At 45.7% G+C, this 27,402-nt stretch overlaps 1 protein-coding gene across 1 annotated transcript; it reads right to left on the bottom strand.

The window, feature by feature from the left end:
* Positions 1 to 1,350: 1,350 nt before the first annotated feature.
* On the bottom strand, positions 1,351 to 26,981 carry TNFSF8 (TNF superfamily member 8). The gene is made up of 4 exons (XM_012768803.2): positions 26,540 to 26,981; positions 17,047 to 17,089; positions 5,404 to 5,475; positions 1,351 to 3,880 (listed from the first exon to the last, which is right to left on the bottom strand). Exons 1-4 carry the CDS (start codon positions 26,732 to 26,734, stop codon positions 3,486 to 3,488), a joined length of 705 nt encoding a protein of 234 aa, XP_012624257.2. The 5' UTR covers positions 26,735 to 26,981; the 3' UTR covers positions 1,351 to 3,485.
* Between the last annotated feature and the right edge of the window lie 421 nt (positions 26,982 to 27,402).

Here is a 27,402-nt window from a genome sequence, read left to right on the forward strand (position 1 = left end):
TGGCTGGGGAGGTGGCGGGGAAGAGCAGAGGAAATCTCTGAGTGCTGGGGACTGCTCCAATGTAGGGCTGGAAAGACGTGCCCTGAAAGGCTACAGGAGAAGCCCTACAAAGCCTGTCGGGAAGTCGTGGAGCTAGCAGATGGGAGGCCGGGTTCAAATCCCAGCTCTCTCGCTAACCACACGTGATGATTGGGGAGTGTCTGCTTCCCCCTGGGCTTCCATCCAACAGGACTTCTGTTAGGCTTAGCGGATCTCTCGGGATCATTCCAGAGATGATGCTGGCTGACTTCTCTGTCCTCTTAATTTAAGGAGTTTGTCCTCCACCCCCCCCTTCCTGTTCCAGAATAAGTGGGACTCCAGGGATTCTGGAAGGCTCCCTTGTTTGGTAAATTCTGCCCAACTTCCCTTAGCACCTCCTCCCTTTAGTGCCTGCTCATGTGAAAACCTTTCAGGGCACTGGGCTGTCCTCTGAGCTATCCTTTATGTGACTGGGGGATTCTGAGAAGGAATTAGGTAATGCAGTTACAGGGCTTGTCTGGGTAATGGAGAGACCAAGTAAAGACAAAGTTACCAAATGTGGAAAAAGAAAGTCGTATGAATTATTGCAGGGGCAGTTATTTTTCATCAACTTACTCATCTTCCTCTAACAGTTATGCAAGTATACTGAGTGCATGTGTGTGTGTGTGGGGGGGGGGTTGAGGAAGAGCTGGAGTTGAGTTTTTAGCAAAGAGGAATATGTTTTGGGTAGCCTGGGGTCCACCTAGATGAATCACCTGTTTTACTTGCATAGATGGTATCTGCTCACATCATTGCCAGGAGTGATGCTGGCTAACCTTCAATAGTAACAGAATTTAATTTTAAACCTCCTGGGTTGTCCACTCTCTATGCATCTATCAGTTGAATTTTTAACAACTATTCTTTTTCATTTTTTTGTTTTGCTATACTTTTCATTAAAATAATGTACCTCTTGCATCATAAGGTGTTGGCTTTCTGAGCATTGCTTCACAGAGACTGAGATTAGGAACCCCTCACAGTGCAAAAAACAGGTACCTCTGCTCAGAAGATGGTTAGTGAAAAATGAAAATGGAATCTTTCTCAAGTTAGAATGTGAGATGGTAGAAAATTGGCTTAGTTTACACACCTTCTGGCTGCATATACCTTTTCAAGAAAGCATGTGTTGGTTTAAGCAAGGTTCATTTGTCCTACACAGTTAGTGTGCAACTCGAATGCCTGATGTTCCCTTATTCTCTAGCTTTGAGTCCTCAAAACCTGTCTCTGTTTTGACCACATACCATTTGGCTGGCTTCTTCCAATGCCCACTCCTCCCAAAGAATCTACTCACAGAAAGAGTTAAAGAGAAATTTAGACTTTACTGAACGTTTCACAGAGGAGACCTCACAGGAGGCGGATAGAGCACACTGCTCAGCAGATGATTTAACATGTTCCCTTAGCCGTCTGTGTTCTCCCCAGTCCCGCTCATTCATTCCACCACTGCTGATGTTTTCTTTTAAATCTTTTCTAGCCTCTCTCTGCAAACTTTTGCTGGATTGCTACTTTTCTTTTCTCTCTTCTTGGGAAAAATGAAAATCTTGCTCTGTTCTTTGGCATAGCGGTTAAGGGTCTGTCTTTTCTTACTGAAGCATAACCTCAGGGACTTACACTTCAACTCAAGTGGTTTGTCAAAGTCCTTCGACAAATAAAATGCTCCTCCAAAGATGATGCAGACGTGCCAAGTGTGACGTAGCTGGAGAAATCTCATGGCTACCCAAACCAGGAGAGGAGGCTGCCATTTCTCAGAAGTCCTTCGCCCCATTTTCGGGGTTATCTTTGTCTGTCAACAACTTTGTGGGGTCTTAAAAAGCCTCTGCCGAACTGGCTTTCTGAGAGACGTCTGAAGCAGGAGTGTATCACGCAGGGGATGGGAGCAGGTCTTCCCTGGATGAATGACCACATCACCTTGACGGTTGCGTGCTGATGGTTGAACTCACACTTTCTTGACATGAAGCGAAAACTGTTGCTGACTTACTGTCAGTCATAGCTGGAATAGAGTCAGGCCTGGTCACACGGTTTCTCAGGTACACAGGTGGCCTCTTGGATTCCGGATGGCCACTCTGACAGTTGTTTCCATTCCATCTCTCAGATCCTGCCATCCGTACCATCCTGCAAGGCGCCCTGTGTTCTGAGCCTGCTGAGATGACTGCCATGCAGCCAGATGCCACTACAGCCACTGGTTTTATATTGGCGCGGGGGCCCTTCTTCTGGTTGGGGGCTTCCAGAATTCTGCCTGGAATCTCATCCCGCAGGTCTGGTCTTCTGAGATGGAAGAGACTTTGGAGAGATTCAAATCCAGTACTCTCATTCTTTAGACTTGGATCCTGAGTTCCGGGGAGGGGAAGGTGTAGTGAATTCTTATGATTTTATGTTGCCTTGGCATCCACTTTGAACACAAGTTTAACTTTCTCATTCCGGAAGCAGGGCCCAGTCGCCCTTGACACAGTTTCCAGTTGTACGTCACACCCCATGGCTCGAGCTTTTGGCCAGAGATAAGAACTCAGAGGCATCTCTCCATCCTGGCGGACCAGGCTCCCCAATTTCCTGTGGCTTCCTTTAAACGGACCATTCAGGCATTTGCCTGCAAACTTAGAGTGACTCACATTCTACATCCTTAAATGTGCTGCTAGTTGTCTCACTGTCTCTGCCTGACTCTTCATTCCTGCCTTGTGTGACCTGGGGAAGGAGGTCACAATATGTAATAGATCTTTGAAAATTTTTCCACTGGGGTGGAGTATTGAATTTGTGCCTTCCATCGGAAGGACCAGGGACTGCCCCAGGCTGGGTTTTCTCCGATGATACAAAGGGTTGGGGTGGGGGACAAAAGGGCAGGCACCCAGTGCCAGAGCGATGGTTGGGCAGGCATGAACCGGACACAGGTGAGACAACAGCCACAAGGGCATCTGCCAGTACAAACAAGTTTCTTGCGTGAGGGACTCCCTGGTCTGGGGTTGGACAGCCAGGAATTAGGTCGTCCACCAGATAAAAGAAGTACCCTGTGAATACCCACACCCTGCTCCTCTTCATCTCCTCTTAGGGAAGGGTTGCTAGCCGCTCTGGGACTGGAGCCCCAATTTAGCTGGGAGCTCTCAAAACAGAAGAAGTGAATTAAGATCCTACAGTGAATTAGTGGTTGGGCTGGGCATACATCCATCCCTTCCTTCTGCGTCCCCTCTGGGGCTCTCTCTACCATACTACATTGCTTCCCTGCCCTCTATCTGAAAGATAACTCAGTCAAAACTCTCTTTTTAACCCTGGAGTTAAAAAGAGACAGAGAAGTATACTATCTTTCCAAGAGACAGAAGAAGTATACTATTTAATACCCTTTGTGGTTTCAGTCATGATCTAAAGTTTTCTTTTTGCCGAAGTGTTTGGATGGATGAAATACTGTATTATAGAGAGGTGTTTTCTTCCTGAAGCCCAAGAGAAACTGTTCAGTCCGAACTACTGTATAAGAAGATGGACAATACGTTCTCAAGGGGAAAGGTGTCTGTGTCCACATAGTGGAATTTATCCACCTTGACTGATATGGTGGTGTTGACCTGCAGGTAATCCAGCAGGAATTGGGAGAGATTCTGGTATATGTTTTTGGTTTGCACTTCAGACTCGCACACTGTCACCACGGCCTGCTTTTTGGCCTCGCTGTTGATGAGAAGCTCCAACTTCAGGTCGACGGAATGATTAGGGCACTGCACGAGAAACTGCAGTTGGCAAATGATGAAGTACCAACCTGGGAATTGGATCACAAGATCCCCATCTTGATATCTGACTCCATGGATAATCCCATCTTTGTTCCAGGACAACTTGGTTTGGTTTAGATGCTTTGACACTGGGAAGAGACGTGTACAAACAAAATTATTGAGCAAATTGAAGGTACAGATTGGAAAACATTAAGTCTTGATGCCAAGTTCCCTATTCAAGACCTGGGTTTTCTATAATGGTGTCTGCTGTTCTAACCATCTGAATATCATCTGTGTTACTCCTTCTAGGGTCTACTTATTATTCAAGGCACATGTAGAAAGCCACCTCTCTTCCTTTTCTCTACTGCTCAAAGCTGGAGGGTCAGAACACACACGGTACTGTACTTTTACTTTCTCTAGAATAGTTTTCCACTTAATTATTATTCTATTCTATTCATATGTTATTATTATAATTATCTTTCCCTTTTTAGGCCATAAAAGCTCCTAGACTATATTCTCAACAAAGTCTGGACTATCATCTTCATTTATCGTGAATGAGCCTTTGGTGGAGACCACTGTTTTGTAGGCATTGCAGAATGTATCAGAGATAAGACATTCAATAATATTGTTCAATTAATAGCCAATTTAGGTATCAAGATATCCAGGAGAACCTTCATTAACTTTCACATTAAGATGTAACCTCTGTTCATTCCCTGAATTTTCGAATGTCTCTTTTCTCTAAAAGGGCAGCCAAACATAATTGTGTAGGATCCTCACGTGCACATTAAGGAACTCTTGCAATCTGGGATTTATAGAAAAGCAGAGAATTAGCAGACCCTCTCAGCCTACAGGCTCACGTCAGAGCCAAGTCTCTGGGTCCACGAGTGAAGACCAGCACTGCCTAGGAAGGCTGTCTCCAGAGCTGGGAAACCGGCATGCTAGTTTTAATTGCTTCTATGCTTTCACTTTAAGCCTCGTTGCAATTCAGTTGAAGAGTGAAAACTAATCTAACTGCAAAATTGAATTTTTAAAATGAGCAGAATGGCTATTTGGAGAATCCTGCCCATCTCCATCTCATTCTTTTGCAGCGTAAGTGCCTCTTATTGTTTCATTTATAAGGGACCTCTTACCTGAAGCATACTGCGATATGCAAATAGACCCTCTGCCAACATGTTCATTAAGCTGTCAATCTGGGGACAAGGCAATTTCTTGGTTCCCTTGTGAATAACTTCATAGAAGCAGAGATCAAGAGCCTGCCTCCCTTGCATTAGGAAAAGGGCTAAGCACTTGGCTGAAACTGGTAAATAGCTGAATGGGAAGAGGTGGTAATGTTGGCAGTGGTGGAAACACGAATACCCTCCAAAACCAAGTAGGCAGCCAAAGGGGTGAATAGGGCTGAAACGAATACCCTCCAAGGCCAAGTAGGCAGCCAAAGGGCTGAATAGGGCTGAGGAAAGAAGGGCCTTGTGGCTTTGAAGGGTATCACTCTCCTCTCTCCCCTCTAAGGCATACAGATTCAAATTATGAAAAATGTCCTTACAGGCTAAACAGAATATGTCTGTGGGTCACCTTTGGCCATGGGTCTCTGATTGTGACCACTGGCATAGACATTGCTGAAAGGTCACAAGAAGTAGCCCTTATGTGTTTAGGTTTCCTGGATTCAGTTACTGACCTTGGAGGTAGGCCCATGACTTCTTGAATGGAGCCCTTTTCAGGATACAGAAGAGGTCCTCTGAGCAATTTCCTAAATGTAAGGAGATCACATGTTAAATGTCTTCTGCTGTTCTGCCAACCGGAGGCACCAGATCTTTATCCATGACCTTTGATGGAGGCAATTACCATTCTGCTTCTATTTTGAGAATAAAAGGAAAACCTCTTTCTCATTTCGCCTTCAGGCATATTAGGATTTTGATGTTTTTTTTAATTTATTTTTTATTGATTGCTTCCACTTAGGCTTTTATAGAAGACTGTGGCAGACAGGGAAGAAAACAAATATGACCTGAGTCCCTATATAATGTGCCAGGTGCCATTCATGTCACGTCACTTAATCTTTGCAGCAACTCCATGAGAGAGGTATTATTAAGTCCCTTTTACAGATGAGAAAGAACATGGGGACAAGACAGGTTAAATACATTGTCCCATGTCACTCAGCCAGGCTGTGGTAGTCAGCGTGATAATACTGATAGCGACTATTGCTATCCAACCTGCTGTGTACCAGATACTAGTCTGCGTACTCTTACCTATATCAACTAATCTAGTGCTCAGACTAACCCTGTAGGGTTAACCCTGATGCCTAGAGACGGCCAATGCCATCACTCAAGGTCAAGCATGTTTGTGGAAATGCTGGGGTTGCCTGTCTGTCTGATTTTAGAGGCCAGGTTTGTTCTTCTAGGCCATTTTGCTAGACGAGATAAAAACATCTTTGTGCTCAATTTTAAGAGGACATAAGATTAAAGATATCTTAGCAGGAGGCCTACTCCTTGGAGCTTCCTTGGCAGCAGCAAACACAACATTTATGTCATTATAGTATCCAAGAAATGAAAGTATTTTTCATATATTCATCAGTGTTGGTGGCTTAGTTTTTTCTTATTATAGAAACCATTCTGTATGCAAAGAACCAAGATATACATTTCCTGCAATGACTCATGAATTCAACTTATTTGGACCAAATACCTTCTCTTCTTTGAGCCTTGGTTTCCCTATCTATCTGGGAGATCTCTGACCTGAATGGATATTTTTTCATGATGTCACTAGAGGTGACCATTCAGTCCACCATGAGAGACCAGGCAGCCATAGGCCCCTTCAGTGGAGCACCCACACCCTGGCGTATTTGCTCAATGCATCTTCAAGCAAGATCTGCTGGGCTCACAACCTTCCCCATTGCCCTGTCTGCCCAGGCCTGAGAAAGTCCTTCTGGCCATCATCACAGCTCCATGGGGGAGCCTTGGAGTGGTTGAAAGTTAAGTGAAGAGTTCCCTCTGCTGTCTGAACAAGCTCACTACCAGAGGTGCCCCCAGCAGAAGCCTGGGAGAGTTTTCATCCTCATCTGCTCTCATCTGCAAAGAGGTTCTGGTCCAAAGCTCCCCCTGGTGGCGAGGGCTGGAGGGCCAGCTGCCATTCTCTGAGTACATCCTTCCTCATCCTCCAAATGGGGTTGTGGTTCCGCCTGCTGCAGCCCACGCCCCACACTCTTAGGGTGGGCAGAGTCAGAAGCACAACACTGAGGGTTGCTTTTGCCCCTAATGGAATGTGACTACCATTAGGGTGTCCCCCTGGCCCAACTTCTTTGTATGGGCTGTAGAACATCAAGTCTGGGAGACACATCTGGCTGACTCTCTTTGCTTGGAAGCCCTGTCTGACTCCCTTTGCCTGCAGGACCAGGTCCAAGCTGCATGGCATTCATGGTCGCTTGCATTCTGACACCTACTGAACTCTCTGGTCTCGTACCTTCCCTCCCTCCCCTTTCTCTCTATTTCCCAATAGTAATAACAACAGTAGAAGTGAAAACAATATTAATAACTAATACACGTCAAGTGATGGCCATATTCTAGGTACTCTAAGCATGTTACATGTATTATTTTACTTAATTCTCACAACCCACCTCTGAGAGAGATCCTATAATTATTTCTAGCCTGTACTCAAGGAAACTGAAGCTTTAAAAGATGAAGTGACTTGATTGCATTCACACAGCTAGTCAGTGGGGATTATTGATCATGCTCCTGGAGTTTGGGGCTGTGGTGTCCCCATACACCATGGTGATTTGTCATTCCATCTCAGCACCTGCTGTTCCCTCTACCTGGGATCCACAGGCTGGCGGTCATCTCCTCCAGGACCCCTGTGACACGTCCCTTTGTTTATTCGCCTTCTCCATTAGATTATGAAGCCACAGGGCAGAGACTCCTGCTCATACACCCCCACTGCCCAGCCCAGAAGATGCTCTGTACATGTTTGTTGAATTGAATCATCTGGTCCCTCTCTCCTATTTCCCTCTGTGGATACCAGGGAAAGACTTAGGGTATGGGCGAGGTGAATGGGGATGCCTGGCTTGTCTTTTGCCTTGGGGCTGGAATAACAGGGGGCTCTTTCTCCCTTCGAAGGTCAGGTTAGATTAGATGGGAAGATAAGACTTATGCCCTGGGCTGAGTCCAGCGCATCAGGTGGAGAACAGGCTCTGCCCGTTGGCCGGAAGCCCCTCACACCAAGCCTCTCCCTGTCGCATCTACAGAAGGTGCGCTTCTGTAAACAGGTGGCTGTCGAAGTGCAAGCCCAGGCTTGCCTCTCACACATGCAGGTTCTTTTGTTGTTTTTCCCCTTTGGTCTTCACATGTTTAGTGGGGTGACCTCAGCTGTAATTCTGAGAAACCCGAGGATGGAAAAAAAAAAAAAAACACACACACAACTTATTTTGAATCATTTGCATTTCCTGAAGTCAAATGGCATGGCATTTCAGTTTTTCTTAAAGAATCTTTAAGATGGTTTCATGCTAAAGAGAAAACACAGGTAGCACCTTTTAAGAAGGACGTTGCCAGAGCCGGTTCAGAGAACGGCTGGGAGCAGAACGCTGCAGGAGCTATAGAGGGGATGGGCTGTTGAACTTGGAGAAGACCCCAGAGGAGGGCACAAGCTCTGTCCTTTAACCTTGGGCCAGGCTGTCAGCAGGAAGGCAGTGCAGCCTGCTCTGTGGGGCCAAGTGCTAAGGCTCCGCGTGGCAGTGGAAGGAGGCGAAGCCCTCAGCTAACAGATAACACAGCTGTCGTCCCTATTTCTCAGGTGCACCAATAGAATGACCTACCTACAGTAAGGACACCCAACTCTCACTGTAAGTCACAGAGCTGGCAGCTCAAACATCTCACCAGTCTGTGCTGCTCACACATGGAGTAGGCTGCTTTGGAGGTCATGAGGCTCTTATCAAGAGCTAGATGAGCATTTTATGGGTTATCAGCCATGTGGCTTGCGTCTCCCCATCACCCTGTGAGTCTATGATATAACTTTCATTTTGCTTGTGAAGACAGAAAATGACTTATAAATAGATGGTGCCACATGCAGTGGAAATCTTGCAACGTCCCTGGAATTTTGAAGGCTGGGAGCATAATGTTCCTATTTCATTCATTTTTCATTTGAATGTGGAGTCTGGGGGGGTTTAATTTGAAGAATAGAACACCAAGGTGGGGGAAATGAGACTGTCTGCAAGTCGTGGCAGGGTTGATGGCTGGGAGTTCGAATCCAGGGATTTCCCCTTTCTGGGTTCTAGTGTCCCTATCTAGATAAACAGCAGTGTGGACGTCATGATCTAGAAGGGCCCTTCTAGCTTTTTCTAGCAGGCTGTGCAGACTCAGCTGTTCACGCCTGACCTGCTCGGGGAGCTGGGAGAGTGAGTCCCAGCTGCAACTGTCTGTCTTTGTGGCATGTTGCCCACAAAGTAGGAGACTGTGTGTTTATGCATTCAGATTTCCAGACACATGCAGTGGTAGAGCAGAATATTTTAGCTCTAGGCACGATCTAAGTTATGAATAGTCTGGTTCTGAAGGAATTTGCATGGTTTTTAGGAATGGAAGTTCCCTGAGAGATCACCTGGTTCAGGTTTGGTAAACATATAACTCATGTGCTCCCCAATGTTACCCCTAAGGCAGGCCGCTCCTAGGTCACCCCTTGAGTTAGTGGCAGAGGCAGGACCAGAGGGAGCCGGGCTCCATACTGCTGCTGTGGGGCATCATTCTATCTTCCAGACAACTCCAGCACTCCATGAATTCCTCTGAGGACTGAAGCCTTCATATGCATGAGGTTTGTAAATTGTCTTTCCAAGCTTTAGCCTCTTCTTGAAGGATCATGGACCTGTCTTTGGCTTTGTTTGGAAGGCTGAAGAGTAAGATGTGCCAGTGAAGCAGTTGCACAGAAGAGAGAGAGGGAGAAAGAGAGATTGCCCAGGGTGGTTAAAAGGACTATGTTCTGCAAGGTCAGGATTATAGCAACCTTAAGACTAGCCCTCACCTTGAGATTTCAGAAAGCTGGACTGAAAGGGCCATTAAACACCACGATAACAGAGATCCCGGTTGTCAGTGGGAAAATGGAACCCAGAGAGACTGGGACTCTGGTCCCACGTCCCGCAAGAGATAAGCGGCAGAGCTGGGTTTAGACCGCAGGGCTCCTGAGTCCCAATCCAAGGCCCTGTCCCTGGCTTTCAGTCTTCCCACGGAGCAGGGAGGGTTAAATGCAGGAAGAAGTGGGTTTGCAGCCACGGCAGACAGAGACAGCTGGAGGTGCTGGGAAAACAAGCACTAATGAGCCTCCGGAATCTGTCTTGTGGGAGGAAGCCAGCAGATGACTTCAGGCCCTTGTGCTGAGTTCTGCCAAGTCACAAGTCAGGGGCAAATGGGATTTCATAAAGATGCAACAACGTTCAAGGCGGCTCCACCGTGGCAAAACAAACCACGCTGATCATTCCTGCCAGGTGGTATGTGGTTTGAGTGCCAGATAATCTTCCAGTTCTACAGCGCCTTTGGCATAAGAACAAGGCAGACACGAGGCTTCTCAAAAAGAGCAGCTGGGTTTGGTCAAGGCTTTTAGCTTTGGACCTGTCACTTCCCCTTACTAAGCCTCAGTTATTCCATCTGCAGAGTGAGAGTTGTAACCATCAACCCAAGGGTATGGATGTTGTGAAGATGCAATCAGATCATGGATGTCCAGGGACCAGCACGTGGCTAGAAGAGACATTCAGCAAATGGTAGTTTCTTTCTCCCTTAATCTTGTTTCTTGTTATTAGAGTGGCACAGTTTAGCAATGCCACTTAGCAGAGTGAATTGGCAGATGACATGCTCATTAAAATGAAGCTCATGACATTATATGATGGGTTGGGATTTTTCAATTATGTACCTAAGTGTTTAAGGCCATCTGATGCTTCCAGGAAAGTGTGCAGAATCCTCTTTTCATCTGTTGAAAACATTTCAATCCTTCTAAGAAGGAGAGGGATTACCCTGATGACTGTGCATCTGCCATGTCCTGGAGTCTTCCTTTCATGTCTCTGGGAAAATATCCAGGGGTGCCCTGACAGCGACATTTAGTGCAGAGTCTCTCCTTTCTCAGTAGAACTTGGAACCAAGTTGAATCCTTAACTTGAGTAAGGGCCATTTCAACTGGCTTCAACCTGACCATTTCTTTGATCCCACCAGGCCAACTGTTGATGGAGAAATGAACTGCAGGATAAGTCATTTATTAAACTAAGGACAAGGTGACTCTGGACTTACATTTGGGGAATACCTATACTGGCATGCTTAGTGTTAAGCACATAGAAAATGATCAGTAAATACAAATTGAGATCAAGTTGGAATTCATTTAAATCCCATGAAGTTTCCTTGGGATTTGGGGTCTTTCCAATCTTGACCCGTTGCAATATATCTGTAACAGTCAGTCAACCTCTCTGTCTCTATGGGTACTTCCCTGGAATTCATTTATACTAACTGCAGGTTGAACTGACATTATTGGAGGTTTGCAAGAAGCACCTTTAAAATCTATAATCTAAAAGGAAAGGTGAGTCTGGCATCGAATGGTAAAATCTGCTGACACTTTAAATAACTTTTAAAAACACCCTCTCGCTATTGGAGATGCAAAAGTATGGCAGCAATTTTAGAAAGGCAGGCTCAGGATCAGACAGACTTGGGTTCAAATCCAACCTCTGCCTCTGCTACTTACTAGCTGTGTGGCTTTGCACAAGTCGCTCAGCCTCTTTGAATTGTCACTTCTTCTTACCAAAAGTGCGATAATAATACATCTACCTTGAAGAGTTGTTGGGAAGATTAAGTGAGGCAATGTATAACAATGAGTTTGGTGGCTGCCACCCAAATATACCAAATAATGTTGATGCCCACACCCTGGCCCAGGACTTGTGCTGCTTGGATTATAGGAATTTAAGCCAATATATGCTGTGCCTAGACAACTGGAATGAAATATATGATGAAACTATTTCAAGGAATAGGCCTATCCTCCCTCCCTCCCTTCCTCTTTGCTTCCTTCCTTTCCCCAAATATTTTAATGGTGGGGGACCCAGAGATTTCCTTGGGATTAAGAGACTTGTGATTTGTATGCACTAAATCCAAGTATAAATTTTCACATGTATCTCAGTGATCTGATTCGTCTTTCCTTTTCCTCTTCTCTCCCCTCCCCTCCCCTGTACTTCTTCCCTTTTCTATTCTCTTGGTGGCAGGGGTGTGGGGAGTTGGGGTAGATGACTTTAGAACTCAAAGGGCCTCCCCAGGAGGCTATTTCACTCTATTCTGACTGGCCCTTTTTCTAGTTTATGTCTTGCAGAGAGACTTCTGATTCCTGTTAGGACTGCCTTAAGAGAAAGACAGTGAGTATAAGAGCGGGTTTTGAATGAGTGTGTTTAAAGTAAATGGAGAAGCAAGTAGGCTGTTGGAGACCTGTGACTATCTGAAAAGCAATTTGCACCCTGAGTAGGAGCATTCCTCCTTGCTGTGAAAAAAAAAAAAAGACAAAACAAAATTGGCAAATTGGCTATTCTAGACTCAGATCAATCCCTCTGACAGAGTGATGTCTCTGCTTGCTAGTTTCAGTCTTTCTGGGAGGGGGGCAGCAGGGAGAGGGAGGCTGTTGACCCTTCTGTTTCCAGTGCAGTAAAGGTGCCCGGGGGTGGGGGGCTGCTGCCATCTGGACCTGGCCATAGTACATGAGGGTCAGCTGGGCATCGCCGAGGACCCCAGTGTCTTTGGTCTAGGTTCACTGCCTTCAGTGGGAAGCTCTTGTTGTTTCCTTGGGATGGGTTCACCAGGTAAAATTAGAGAGCTAACCTCACTTGGTCTTTAATGCCATACTTTCTTTTTAGCAGGGGAGAGGGCAGGAGGGTAGACTGCCAGGCTTTGCAAAAATTGTAAATGCTAGAATGACAAAATGATCAAAGAATCCTAAGATACTTGTTTGACTCATGAAACTTTATACCAAAAGCAAAATCCATCCCAAGGTTAGGTCATCTGACTCATCCCCCTCATTTCTGACATTTTAGAAACAGCAAACCCAAGTCCCTGACAGGGAAGGTGAGTTGCTTCAAGTCTCAGGACTGGCATGTTGCTATTCCAAATCCCAGTCTGCTGCTCTGCCTTCGGTACCCAGTGCTCAGCTGAAGACTGAGTTCAAGTGAGGGTGTGGAACACACTGAAGGGGTTGTCAGGACCTGCATGTGGTCTATTGTCTCATCTTCCTTAGGGCTTCCAGAAACTTCTGGGCCCTACAGGCCATGTGACATTAGCAGGAAAGACAAATCTGTTCTAACTGGCAGGCAGTGGGGAGGAATCTTAGGTAAGTCAGTAAACCTGTCTGTGCTCCAGTCTCCTTACTTGTAAAATGGGGCTAACCATGGTCCCTGGGGGCTGTTGTGAGGACCGCATGAGCAATTGGTGGTCACAGCCAATTTTTGCCCACAGTGGATGCCCATCAATGTTATCCTCTCTCTGCCAGGGCCTCTTATAGATATGCAGTGAGGGAATGCAAGAACGCTGTCTTCCCTGCTGCCTGCGGGATTCTTCTACAGGTAACACCTGCCATTTGCTGGGGTGTTGTGTTATAGAAAGGCCCAGAGCACATTGGGAAGGTCTGGGGATGAGACCAAAGGATCAAAATCATTCTGCAAAATAGTCAGTAAAATTTGAATTTCTGCACAGTTTGTGAGGGGAGGTGGGAAGGGAAGTGGAAACGGGGAGAAGAAAGACATAAAAGCAGGTAGGAGGGAGAGTGGCTTGGTGCAGGTGGCGGAGGGCTGAACTCCAGGGAGGAGGACTGTCCCTTGAGAAATTCCCAGTGGCAGGAAGAGTGGAGACCTTACAGCAGTGGCCCCCAAATTTTGGTACTAGGGACTGGTTTCAGGGAAGGCAAATTTTCCACGATGGGGGTGAGGGTGGGGGTGGGCAGGGGGAATGGGGGCGAGGGAGGTGGAGCTCAGGCAGTGATGCGAGTGATGGGGAGCAGCTGTAAATATGGATGAAGGTTTGCTGGCTTGCTCACCGCTCACCTACTGTCCCGGTCCTCAGCCCAGGGGTTGGGGACCGCAGCCTTACAGGAACAGAGGGGTCTAATACTCAGTCCTACACCGTCTGCTGGGCTGCTCTGCGATGTGACACACCACCGTCCCAGCTTCTCTACATATCCTAAATCCTTCCATCGATGTGGCTGGACACATATGTGGGCTGCTGTTGGAACTTGGGGGAAATCAAGGCAAAGGTGGCTACATTCTGCTATTTGGGCAAGTAAGCCACATGGCCTGAACACATGTGATTCAAAAATTTGGTGGAAACAGAAAACTGTAACGAGAAGTGAGGAGGAGAAGCAGGCGCCCTGCTCTCCCTACCCCATCCTCCTTGGTCCCAGGCCATATGAGGTGAGATGGGACCACTGCGTTTGGATATGAAAGAACACAGTGGACCCTAGGCCCAAAGGCTATAGCCTCGGCCGCACTTCAGGTAAAGGTTGCATTTGCTGTCCCATTTCATCCTCCTGGTGGCCTCATGCAGAGTCATCATTAACGCCACCTTCTGCATGAGGGCACTAAGACTCGGAGAGGAGAAGGGTGCGAAGAAAGGTTCTCGTCCCCGTGCTCACCCTGGCTCACTGCCCCGACTGGAGCCCTGGAATGGTCCACTGAGTCCTGAGCACAGTGGAGTGGATGTGAGGTGGCGGCTGGCTGGGGCCAGTCTGGATGGAGATGGGAGGCTTGTGTCAGGACTCAGAAATCCTTTCACTAGTGTACAAGGCTTGGTTTTCTGTGGCTCCCCTGTGTATCTGTGTTGCTGCTTTAGCGTGTGCACGTGGCCCTACATCCCAGGCCTCTGCTGGTTTCCTGCTGATGGTGGACGATTTCCAGCAGCAGGTAGCAGAGGGCTCCCTGCAAGGTGTCTGGCTCCCACTCCTGCCCTCCCTAGTGACAAACCACACGCCACCCTTGGAGCTTCCTCCCAGGAGTTTCTGGAAGATGGTTCTCCTCTGCCTGGAATGTTTTCCAATGGCTTTTTTTTTCAAAAGGGCCAATTTGCTGCAAACTCCTCGTGTGACCTTAGGCAGGTCACCCTGATTCCTTGGGCCTCAGCTCCTCATCTGTGCGCTGGAAACACTAGCCCCCACCTCGCTGTTGCTTGCTCTTGGCTTGAGGCTAAGATCACCCCAAAGGAGGTGTGGGAAGGTCTGTAACAAAAGTTCACAGCCCTAGTAGGAATTATTATTAGCATATTAAAAAAAAAAGTCTGGTTGCGGAAACATTGAATTGTCAAATGAAGTTAGTTTTGGATTAGTTTGTGTTCTCACATTCCCAGTCATGGCCCAGATAAGAAGGGATCTCATAAGTGATACAAGTGATGTTTCCAAAATTTGGGGATTCTATGGACCAAAAAAAAATTCTCCCAAAATGAAAATTCAGGGACCAACATGGAGCAGACAACTTTTTTTTGCCAGTTGTGATCATTAAGACAAAACAAAATAACTCTGGCAGAAAGCAAACCAACTTAACTCCCACGTATATCAACTCCACGTTGTAAAAGAAAGGACGTTTTAATGTCCCCAAAGGTGGGAAGAACCATCTCCGAGGCAGAGTGCCCTTCCATTCAATATAACTGGCCAGGCGAAAAAGGGGCTACTTTGTCTTTTTTCCTGTTCTGCTCTGGACTGATGAAAACTTTGATGTGGAACCAGAACCACTAGGGAGAACCCTTGTGCTTGGCAGCCTAGGACTGAAGTGCTCTGCAGGAAAGGAAACTGAGCTCCACAATGCCTGAGGTCCTCTATCACCGAGATCACGTTCGTGGTAAAGATTGCCTCTCCCTGTTAAAAATATTCTTATTCCAATCTTCCTTGGAAAATCTGGGTGCAGATGGTGAAGGAATGGTGCTAGCAGGGAGGGGAGGATTATGTTTACTCAGGTGCTTTGTTGCTTTGATTTTTGCAACACGGGTTACAGGTGAACATGTGTTATATGCTTAACTCAAACATCTGACTCCAAGCCAGGTGACTACAGAGGTCAGCAAACTCCTGTTAGTGAGCCCAGTCCAGCCGCCGCCTCATTCTACACACAAAGTTTTATGGAAACGCAGCGGTGTCTGCACATATGCATGTCGTCTGGTGGCGTCAGTGCCACAACAGCGGAGCTGACAGCTGCAATGGGGGCTTCATGGCCCACCATGCCTAAAATATGTACTCTCTGGCCCTTCAGGGGAAAAGTTTACCTACTTCCGCAGTATACTATGCTCCTGTTTACATTAACGTGGCTGTCTACACAGGCACTATGGGAATTGAGGCCAGATGCTGAATAATTCCAGCCAAGGTTGAGATACGGCTGACAAAGTTGCGATTCTGAATCTGCCTTGAAAGATCCAGAATCTTGTCTGTTGGGGCCTTCTGCTCCTCCTTTCTAAGTGTCTGGGTGACAGACTGCAGGGAAGCCCCGGCCGAGGTGTCCCTACCCTGGTGCCTACGCGGACCCACTTTTTCCTTCTTTCTCTGAGCGGTCTGCTTATCCAGCTGGGCTTGCTCTCTAGGCTCTAAAGGTGACAGGGTTAATGTTCTTGGGTGGAAAAGACACTGCACTACAGATGATGACATCCGGGTACTAGGTGTGGCTCTGTACCACCGGGGACAAGACACCTTACTTTCCCTTTCTGGGTCTTACTTTTCCTCTTCTGAGCAAGGAAAACATGAATCGAATGAGTTCAAAGTTTCTCGCCTTCAGTGTTAACTGAGCTCTGTGTATCGTCCCTCTGGGGCCAGTAGACACAAGGCCTTAATTAGTGACTTCAGTGACTGGAAATGCATGGAGTGAGGAGGGAGTCTGCATCCACCAGCCCTCGACTTCATTTTGCATTTGGCGATTGTGCCGGTTGCTATGTGCTGGTTGCCATGCTAAGCAATTTATAGCTGAGGTCTGACTGGCTTTTTCACTACCTTGATGAGGTAGGTATTATTATTCCTAATTAATAGACGAGGAGCTGAGGCTCCCAGGAGGGAAGTCAAGCCAAGATTCATACCCCCAGTTGCCTGATTTTGGGTTTCAAGCTCTTAACACAAGGCCTGCCTTCCACAGGTTGTGTTCCTGTCCGTGAGATAGCCTACTCCAGAGGCAGAATTAGTGGGAGTGTCCAGGGCTGGCGGGAGACTTGGTCAGGGGCTCCTGACATGATCCAGAGGCATCAGCTCACCCCGAGTGCCCCCCCTCCCCCCACGCACTTGACTGCTGGTCCCGGCATATCTGGTTGGCAGTCAGGCACCACACCTCGTGGTGTCATCTGGACGATCCACCACACATTTATTCCTAATCCCGAGATCTTACCTCCTTTAAGGGGGAAGTTGTCGGGTGGGTTGGGAATGGCGTCCTGGAAGAGAAGAGAGAAAAAAGCAGCATGAGGCAACGTTCAGTTGAAACAACTTGCCTTTTCTTTTCCATTGGGGTTGTCCTTAAAGGACTGTGCAGTTTAGAACTCACCCTCCACCTGATTCTTAAATTTTAAAAATGAATTCGCCGACTTAGTTTCCATTAGCTTGACGACCGACCTATGAGAAATGAAGATGAGGACATCCATCCCCATTTCACAGGCTGGAGACGCGGGGCTGGGTGAGAGAAGAGGACTTTCCCACGGCCGCACAGCGAGTTCATGGCAGCTCAGGGACTGGTCTGGGGCTTTCTCCCCCTCCATAGGTGTTACTGTTTTTCCTTTGGTCAACATAAGAATAATCAAGTACAGTGTAGAAGTACATGTGGTTTCTTTTTTCCATGTTTGATTCAGCTGTGAAAGTATGTTGTAAACAAACCTGGAAAGGTATGTCTCTATCTCTCCTGCGGTTGGAAATTCTGAATTGTTTATATGCCGAGCATCGTGAGGATGTCGTAAATAATTAAATTGGGTCCCTGCCCTCATGGATCTATTACAAGTTTATATTTAAATATGGTAATAATATGCAAATATGTACGAATATGTAACATAATTAAATATAAAATGCATATTATATATTTATACATTTACATTATATACTATGTAGTCTATAATAAACGTAAATATATGCATCACTATTTACACAGATAAATAAAAGGCTGATAGAAACAGATTGTCTTCTGAAGGAGAGAGTCCTGGTTTTGGAGATTGGAGGTGATTAATGGAAGGGCTAGTTCAGGTGCTCTGAGCAAGGAGTTAGGAAAAGTGGAGGGCATAGTTCTCTCCTATTTTTGACATCCCTAGGAGCTCCATCCTGTGCCTTCCACTGACAGCTTGTTTTCTGACAAAAGCACCTCTCCTCCTCTAGCCCCAGCGGGTGGTACTGAGTCAAGGTCTCCTGAAGGCAGAGCCCTGCAGGGCTCTGATCTGGAGATGCGGGACATTTGGGCCTCAGCTTCTCAGGGCAAGGGGGGCGAACTTGACCCGGAGGGTCCTTCCCTGTCTGCTGCGATAGTCTACAACTGTACTGCCTTAGCTGAAAGCTTTGAGCCTAATTAACAATGCTGTACATTTGCGGTCTCTCAGTTACGCACACAGTTCGTAGGAAAATCTGACATCACAAAATTCCCCTTTGCGTTGCCTCCACGGGACAACAAACAGCATTTCGAAATTTAATAAATAACTAATTTACTGCCAAGCATGACTGTGGAGTAGTGCGATGTACAAATGCATGAAGAGAGAATATCTACATTTTAAATGTGGCACTAAGATTGTCAAATTCATCAGCTGCCCAGGAACTCATCCAAGGACAGAGAGAGAATGCTAGGACAGCAAAACCGGCGGAGCCATCCCCCCAGAGGCCACGAGCAGTCGGGAGGTTCCGCAGGGCCACTTGTTCAGCACACCTTTGGTGAGCACCTGGTCTGTGGCAGAAACTGTGTGACTTATTATTGGACGACATCCCATGGATTTTATGGTTTAGTCATTAAGGCAGTCACTTAAATAAATACAAATAAATATATAATTAAATTGCAAGTTGTGGCAAGGGCTATGAAGGAAAAGAATCATTAGAGTGTTTTAGGTAGTGCTTCTCTAGCTTTAGTGTGCGTACGAGCACGCTGGGGAGCTTGTTAAAATGCCAGTGCTGATTCAGCAGGTTTGGGTAGCCCTTGACACTGTGTTTCTGGCAAGCTCCCAGGTGATGCCAACGCTCTTGGACCACAGACCACACTTTGAATAACAAGGCTGTAAGAGGTCATTTCAGAGAGGAGGACTTAATTTATATGGGGGTCCAGGAAACCCCTCTTCTGTCATTTGAGTGCTTTTTGGGTTTCCTAACTTCAGACAGGGCATGTCAGAAGCAAAGCATCTCAGTACAGAAAATAATCCTGTTGCTTAAAGCTTCACCCAGGGGCCAGGGCATCCAAGACAGAAGAGTGACTATTCCCAATTTGAAGAGCTCTTGGGACGAGGTCTCTATAGCTTCCCCTAGCAGCCCATGGTAGTCAAGATTAGGGGATCAGTGTTAGAGGGAGAATGTAGACATCTTTCAGTCCATCAAGCTCATTTGGTAGAGGAGGAAACCGAGGCCCTCGTGACTCAGTAGCAGATCCTGGACTGAAATTCTCCAGTGTACTTCACTGCATAAGTAGAGATGTTGTCTTTAGAAACCAAGGATAGGAAAGCTCATTCCTCCCTCCTCCCTTAAGCAGTCCTTGCATTTGGAAGTGGAGAAGCAGAGTTTAAAGAGATGAAGACTGTTAAGATTTGCTAAAGACAGTTTATGCCCCAGGTACTATGCTCAGTGCTGTCCATCAATTCCTTTGTGGCAAAGTGCCCCCCCCCCCCGTCCGTCCTAGAATTCTCCCCCAAATCTTGGCTGGGGAAGTGTGAACCATTTTGCTCAGTGACTTGGCTCTGGGTAAGGTAGTACCTAGGCTGGACACAGACACAAACAAATGGACCCTCCTAAGTTGTCATTCCCAGAGCCATCGAGTTGTTCAGGAAACTTCCTCTCTGTAAGTACCAACCATTTACACTTCCTTAAGCATACTTCCTCTTCCCCCGCCCTCCCCCGCCCTGCAGCCTCTGTGGATGTCTGGCAGTATTCCCAACAATAATAAAGTGATTTCCGTGTATGGAGAGAGGAGCTGTCATGTTTAACCTGTTTGTCCCCAGGTGAAATGGCCCCCTTCCCAATCATCTTCCCTGCCTACGACTGTTTTCTCTCCTTCTTTAATCACTATGATTGGAGGGTTAGTAATCCACCTTTCCACTGAGTTGTTGCAGACATAATGAGATATTGTATATAAAGTGTTCACAAGTACTTGAACATGGTCACTATTTGGGGCACTGCCTTGCTCTTAACGATGTGCTTAATTTGCCCCAGCACCTTGAAGGGCCCATTTCTTTTCACAGAACAATATTGTGCAGGTGCAGTCAGCTCCCAAATTTGCTGTCGACACAAAATGCCCTCTCTGGCTGAAAGTGATCAAAAGCAACTAATGTTTAGAATGCGCCAGGGGGAATTGCACATTTCTTTCCTTGCTGGCCTCACATGGTCCTGTAAGGTGGGCTCATATTCTGGCTCATAGTCCATGGAGGCCTTTGCTAGGAATGCCTCTTATTTTAAAGCTAATATGGTCAAACACTTAATGAGGGTTACTCCTGAGGCTAAACATTTTATATGTGTGATTTTTATTTGGCCTTTACCTTGGCCCCAAGAGTTAGGGTTTGACTAAGATTTAGAGAAGCAATTACATAATGTGATAATGATTATAGAAGGTCCCATTGGCAGTAAATAGCATAGAATGGATTCAAGCTCAGGTGAGCTGACTTTGAAGGCAGTGTCTTCCATGCCCTGCTACATTGCTTGTCTAGATCAGGGCAGCATGAAGCTGAGGAGCAAATTCTCCTGCAGCTCAATGGAAAAGTGAATAAAGGTCATGGGAAATCCCCAAGGGAAAGACTATTTTTATTGGGAGTACCCGGTTTGGCATGCTCCACAAAAGTGGGAATTGGAACAGAGCGGCTTAAACCAGTGCGTTTCCCACGTGAAAGGATTTACCATCACTTGAGGTTCTTATTAAAATGCAGATTCTGATTCAGTAGGTATGGGATAGGCCCTTAATTTTTCATTTCTAATGAGCTTCCAGGTGACCCCAATGTTGCTGGGCCATGGACCACACCTTGAATAGCAAGGGCTTAAAGACATTAATCAATAGGTAATCAGAACACATGAGGTCTTGAGAAATGGCTACAGGAGGCGGACTATGGATTTGGGCTCAGATGTAGGTTTAGTAAATCCTTCTGGTTTGAAGATAGGGGTGGCATCTGTCCTCTTAGCCTCTTTTATCAATGCCTTTTTCCACCTAATCCACTTCCTGACCCTCTGTACAGTCCGGACTGACTTGCGTTCTGGTCCTATTACTCCTCTCCTCACACCTGAGCTTGCCTTCCTCTGAGCTGTGCTTCTGCTCACTCTTTTCTCTCCTGGAGCATCCTGCCCGGCCTCCACCTGCCACCATCCTTCCAATGGTGAGCTTTTCTCTACAGAACGATGCCGGCTAATAAATGAGGTAGGAATGCCAGAATTAGGCAATCACCCTTCTTGCCTCATTGCCTTCAAAGGATCATCAAGAAATGTGAAAACCTCTGAGTGTGATGGATATTTAGGTCTTCAAAATATTATCTCCTATATTACTATTAATAAGAAAGAAAAAATGTTTCGCAAAAGAAATAGCGAGTGGTTACCATCTTAATCAAGTGACTAAACGTATAATCACTCCAAACGGTTCAAACTGCCATATGCCGCTATCTGCGCTACAATAAGAACTATATGGCATTACCTGTGTACTCCTCTTACCAAAAATGTCTCCTCTGAATGTAATCATGAGTAAACACAAAGACAAATCCAGAACAACTATGAACAGAATTGGCCTGGACCCTTCAAAACAGTCAGTCATGCAAAACAAACAACAAAGGGCGGGGAGATTGTCAGACAAGCGCTTCTCAGACTTTAATATGCTTAAGGATTGGGCGGGAATTTGGTTAAAATGCAGATTTTGATTAAGTAGTTCTGGGGTGGCGCTTAACATTCTGCATTTCTAACAAGGGCCCAGGACTACTCTTTAAATAGCAACATTCTAGATTAAAACGGACATAAGGATAGCATGGTGTGTGACCCTACCTTGGATCACACCCAACAAAACACAACAGCTATAGAAGACATTTTTGGATAGGTGGAGAAATTAAAACATGGACCATATGTTATTATTAGATCATATTACTGAATTAACATGAACTCTCTTGGCTATGATAGTGGCATGGTAAGAGGTGGGTACTGAAGTATATGTGGGTGAGGAGTCATGCTGTCTACAACTCACTTTCCCATATTTACGCAGAGAGAGAGCACAAATACAGCAAATTGCTGACACACCAATCTAGGTGAAAGGTTATATGGGTGTGCACCAATCTGTAGGTTTGAAAATATTCCAAACGAAGGTTTGGGCATAGAACACGATTCTTATAATTCTTGGGGGACCTGGCTTTGGTTCTAGTTCATCTGGGAACCCCTCCTCATCCTAAGCAGAGTTTACCTCTGCTCGGTCTGTGGCATTTTGCGCCATTCTGCCCGGGAATCAAGCACTTGGTGTCTGGGCTTGACTTCATGTCCTCGGTTTGGCATAGAGTTCCCAGAAGACGGGGTCCTGCCCTGCCTGCCTGGGTCTGCCCCTCACAGCCAGCACAGGGCTTGCTCCTGGGAAGACTTACAGTGGGTTTTTTGGGATTGATAAATGGAATGAATATCAGTTAGAGGAAAGTGTAACAGGGCATTTCACCTCGCTCTTATATTGAATCTGAGCTTAAAAACAAACCACAAAATAGTTCCACCACCGACAATCACTGCTCTTAAACAGGTGCTCAGCTCTGCTGCTGGTAGAGGGAGTGGTACTATAAGGATACTTTTTGTTTAAAAAAAGAATTTTCTTTGCTTATAAAGGGAAAAGAGGAACCTGCTTTCTCTTTCTTTCTAGAAAATGGTCTACTTGGAAACCTAATAATTCCGAGTCCTTGATTTAACTTTTTGGAATGCAACTATTTATATTCTCTCCTGGGACTAGACAAGTCCAGTCTCTTGGTTTACAAAACAGTGATGCCTCTGAGTTTGAGGGCCTCAGAGCCCCCCACCCCACCCCCTGAAATGTAAACACCTACTTCTGGTGTTAACCTAGGAGTCTATCTCATTATGCATTCCTTTGCCTCTGGAGGAGATAAGAGCAGTTTATTGTTTTTTTCTTTTGCTTTGCTATATACATTACATGAAATTGCATCCTGACTTTGTAGTCTCATGCAGGCTACCCATATGCACATACTCTTGTGCCTCCTCAACACAAAAAGAAATAAATCATTTTTTTTCTTTCCATATTGATGTAAAGAGGGGTCTCTTTGTTGGTAGGACTTTTACTTCATCAAAGGTACACTGGTGCAATCTCTTTGGAGGCTGATTGACAACATTTATTGAAATGAAAATGAGCGTTCTATCTTTACCACTAAAAAATGGTTCTATCTTTACCACTATATTTTACCACTAAAAATTAATCACACAGACACACTCACAGACATGCACAGAAGACAAAAATTCTAGAGAAAAATATTAGTGTCTCTCACTAGGCATGGTCAAATTAAGTTATGGAGTATTCCTACAATAGAATAGTATGCAACTCTTCAAAAGAATGAAATGGAATTCTATGTATTGAGATGTAAGGATCTCTAAGATGTACAGTGAACACTTATTCAAGTGAATAAAGCAAGATGCAAATATATGGGTTTATATAATGCCATGTGTATACTGTACATTTGTAGATGCACTTATTTTTGGAAGGAAACATGAGAATCTGTTAATGGTGGTTATCTCAGCAAAGAGGGATTAGTGGTTGGATGGAGAGGATGTCAAAGGATTTTACTTTCTTTTATTTCCCCTGATTTGTAAACCAAGTAAAGTACATAGATTACTTTTCTTAAACCATGTAAATATAATATTTTATAATAGACATACTGGTTTAAATGTAAACAAAACCTAACACAACCACCACGTGGTTTTGTTCAAGGCTATATACCTAGTGCTTAGACCAATGTCCCCTTCCCAGTAGATAGTCAGTAAATATTAGAGATTGAAACCTAAGTTCCTTTTTGTCTCTCCCAAGGAGTTTGACCTTGGAGCTATTTGATCTTCAAGTCAAACCTCAAGGCAATCTTTATTGATTTTCCTGCATGCCGTATACCTTCTCCTCTCCACTTCTGTGCTCACGCTCTTCCATCAGCCAGGGGTGCCTCTGCCCTGCTCTTCCTTCCCTGCCTGTTTGAAATTGTTCATGTTTTTCAAGCCAACCTGAAATTCCAATCTCAAGGGAAGTTTTCCTTAAGCCTGCCCGGGGAAACGCCCTCTCTCCTTAACTTGTGGTCTCATGGTAGCCCTATATGTCATGGTAGCCCTTCCAGCACTTTTTATATATTATGACCTCGCTGTTTTCAATTTTGTCTATACATGTGCCTTTGGATCTAGAACTGGGTGACTGCTTGTGCCGGTAAAACTATTCTTACTGTTCTCCTTCCTGCTCCCATCCCACACAGGGAGTGCAATGTAGCCACCGACTCATTCCACTTTTCATAATGGGCGTTGGAGTCTAAACTCCTTGGCTTTCTCCCTCTGGTTTCTTTCCCAGAGACCCTTTGAGTCTCTTCACTTGTCTGAGTTCTTCCTGTTTTAAAGTCGGTCTACATTCCCTCTTCCTCTAGGAAGCCTTTCCTGATATCTCAAGTTCAAGGGGATAACATTTTCTTCTTAGGTCTTACAACAGTGAATGTCCGAGCAATGTATTGGAAATGATATGTGCAAAGTACTTGACACTTAATATATCACAACTGCTATTAATATCACAGGCCTTAGTTTTAAGGAAGTAAGTGATATTTGTCAGCCTAAGAAATCACAGCACACCAAACCAGACATTCAGACTGTGAAGGGGATCTTTTCATATCCCAGCATGAGGGATAAGTCAAGGAAATGGATGCGTAAGAGGGTAAAGCTCCCAAGAGAAGAGCGGGAACAAAGTTTCTTTGTGCTTCTGTGGTTGTCGGTGTTGGGAAAAGGAAAAGCTGCTCTCACTAAACAATCAAGCAGTCTTGGCTTTGCCACTTTCTCGGGGTGACTTAGTTCAAGCCCTGTTCCCTCTCTCTCTTCCTCATTTTCCACATTTACAAAAACAAAGCAGAAAGATCCACTTCTGTTCCTTCAAATCAATTCCACTAAAAGTTGGATTTGGTTGAGGACTATTCTGGAACTCCCTCGGAATACCACCATTGAATACCACCATCCTCACCCCTCCTCCCACCATGTTGATCTTTCTCTCTCTTTCTTAGCAGCTCCAGCTATAACCTCTCACTAAAGAACTTCTTAAATGCTACATCCATTTATTTTCTTTGGCCATTGCTATAAAATGACACATCCCTGGTTGACTACAAATTAGAATCATAGAAACCGTACAGCCTCTACAGAACAAAAGTGCCCTAGAATGTTTTCAAGAGTAATATTATTGGTAGGTGCAGATGAGCTTGTTCAATTATGAATTTTACAAATTCCCCTGTCTAAATCAAATGTCTGTAATTTCCTTTTCTCACTTATGGAGATGTGGGCTTCAATGCTGCATTTAAATTTCAAAGCTTGAAGACACTTGAGAAATAGGCTTTTTGGAACCTAGTTCTTTTTATTGATTGATAAGCTGTGGAGTATTTGGCCCAAGACAACTGCAAGCAAACCAGAATAAATCCCACAGGATTCTGATACCTTGAGAAGTGGGAGCTGTGAAGTAAAAAGTAGAAATGTTCTCACTTTGGCAGGGTTTGCTAGGGAGTTGGGGGGTACATTTCTTAAATTACCAAAATTATCAAAAACTTTACTTCATTGAAAAATTTCATGAGCAATATATGCTATTACTGTAGTATTTTCCACACAGTACGTACTGGTGGATTCTCTGTAAACATCAATTTCCTAAAATATGAAGAAGCTTCCTCCTTCATCTCTTCTTCTGTTTTCAGAAACAAATCTTACCATTTACTTCAAACAAAATAAATCTCCTGAGACAGTTTCATCCTGCACAGTGTGTACCCCACAATTGCTTAGTATTCTGAGGTGTCTCGAGGGGAACAGGTGTTAAAAACATTTCTATTTTCTGCCTCTGTGCTCTGTTTCTTGTGGTACCCTAAGTTCTTCAAAGCTTTCAGTTTGTCTTGTGGGCTTTAACACTGAAATGCCCAAAGCTCTTAAGGAGCCCTGGTCTTCTCTCTTGCCTTCTTTCCTTCTAGACCTTGTCTTTCAAAGAAACAAAATAAAACAGAACTCTTGGCAATGACTGAGATCTCAGAAACCTCAGGAACACTTCGACTGAGGCGACAGAACCTCAGAGTCCAGTCCGACGGCCTCGAAGACATGATGCATTGTACAAACGTGTTCTCAGGTTTTCTCATTGCTTCCTGCCTTGATACAGGTCTCTGGCTCAGCAAGATTTAAATCTTAATTTCTCAAGGCCAATAGCTCCTCTCCACGCCTTTTGGCTCAGGCATATCTGGAAGGTTCTGAGAGGATGGCCCCACAGTATTTCTCTCAACAAGCCAAACCTTTTCAAAGAGTTAAATTCCTGTTTCTTCTCTTCCTCTCTCCACCACGTGTGTACACACACACACACACACATATATATATGCACAATTTTGTTTACTTTTAATTTTTTGCTCTCAACTAACTTCTCAACGAACTTATCAGTTTGTCCCCAGGGTTTCCTGTCTGGGGGAAGCGGGATGTAAATCAGAAAGGAAAGGGAGGAAGAGGCGTCCACTTACCGTCCTCCGAACCGTCAGCACCATAATGGTTGTCGCCGTGAGGACGAGACACAGCGCCAGCATGGCCGTGGTGAAGTAGAAGTAGCGGCGGCTCGCGGTGCCCAGGTGGCCGGCCACGGAGCCCGCAGGCTCGTGCATGGCTGCGTCCCGAGGAGGGGCCCCTTGGCTGAGTGCTTGCCGCGGCCCGGGGTCCATTCTTTATATAGTCTTCCCCACATCACACCTTATCTCTCCTCATCTGATCCGGTTCTGGGCTCATCTCGGTTCCAAGAAGGATTCTCCCCCTGCATCCTGGATCATGTGACTTGGAAAAAAACCTTCACCGGCTGCCTCGTGGAGAAACTCTGCTCTGGGGGCGTGAGGCAACGGGCTGTGGCTCGGGTGGGGGAGAGGTTCATTTTTCACTGCCAGGGATTGATTTGAGTGCAGAGAAACTGTCACCACGGAGAAGGTGGCTGATGTCAGAGGGCACGTAGGAAAATGACGGTTCCTCTACTCTGTGTGTGTGTGTGTGTGTGTGTTTGTGCGCGTGCACCAAGCAGCTTCTGCTTCCTTTAGGCTTGGCCACAAATGCCTTCATGCCTGAGAAGCCGCACATTCTTTCATCGAGGCCTGCTCTCGGAGGGCCTCAGAGGCTGTGTCTTTGCTGGGCCTCAGGGGTCTGGATCCCTTGACCGGCAGCAGAATAACTTCAAAGGGTTCAGTTTGATCCTATCGGCTCCTGCTGGAAACGGGAAATGCTGCCGGGTATTTGGAAAGGAAGAGCCCACGATGGGAAGATTTATCCGAAGGGGGACAAGCTCATGGCAGTATGCAATTTGGGGGCAGGATACTGTAAGAGAGCAGGGACCTGGAAACATGGA

The sequence above is a fragment of the Microcebus murinus genome, chromosome 12, assembly GCF_040939455.1.
Source record: "Microcebus murinus isolate Inina chromosome 12, M.murinus_Inina_mat1.0, whole genome shotgun sequence".
Lineage (NCBI taxonomy): Eukaryota > Metazoa > Chordata > Mammalia > Primates > Cheirogaleidae > Microcebus > Microcebus murinus.

What these genes read in the sequence shown, in the direction of transcription:
- TNFSF8 (XM_012768803.2), bottom strand. Translation starts at nt 26,734, where the DNA reads ATGGACCCCGGGCCGCGGCAAGCACTCAGCCAAGGGGCCCCTCCTCGG. An exon ending in TGCTGACGGTTCGGAGGACG is followed by an intron (nt 17,090 to 26,539) that starts GTAAGTGGACGC and finishes CTTCTCTTCCAG; the next exon opens with GACGCCATTCCCAACCCACC. An exon ending in CAACTTCCCCCTTAAAGGAG is followed by an intron (nt 5,476 to 17,046) that starts GTAAGATCTCGG and finishes CCTTACATTTAG; the next exon opens with GAAATTGCTCAGAGGACCTC.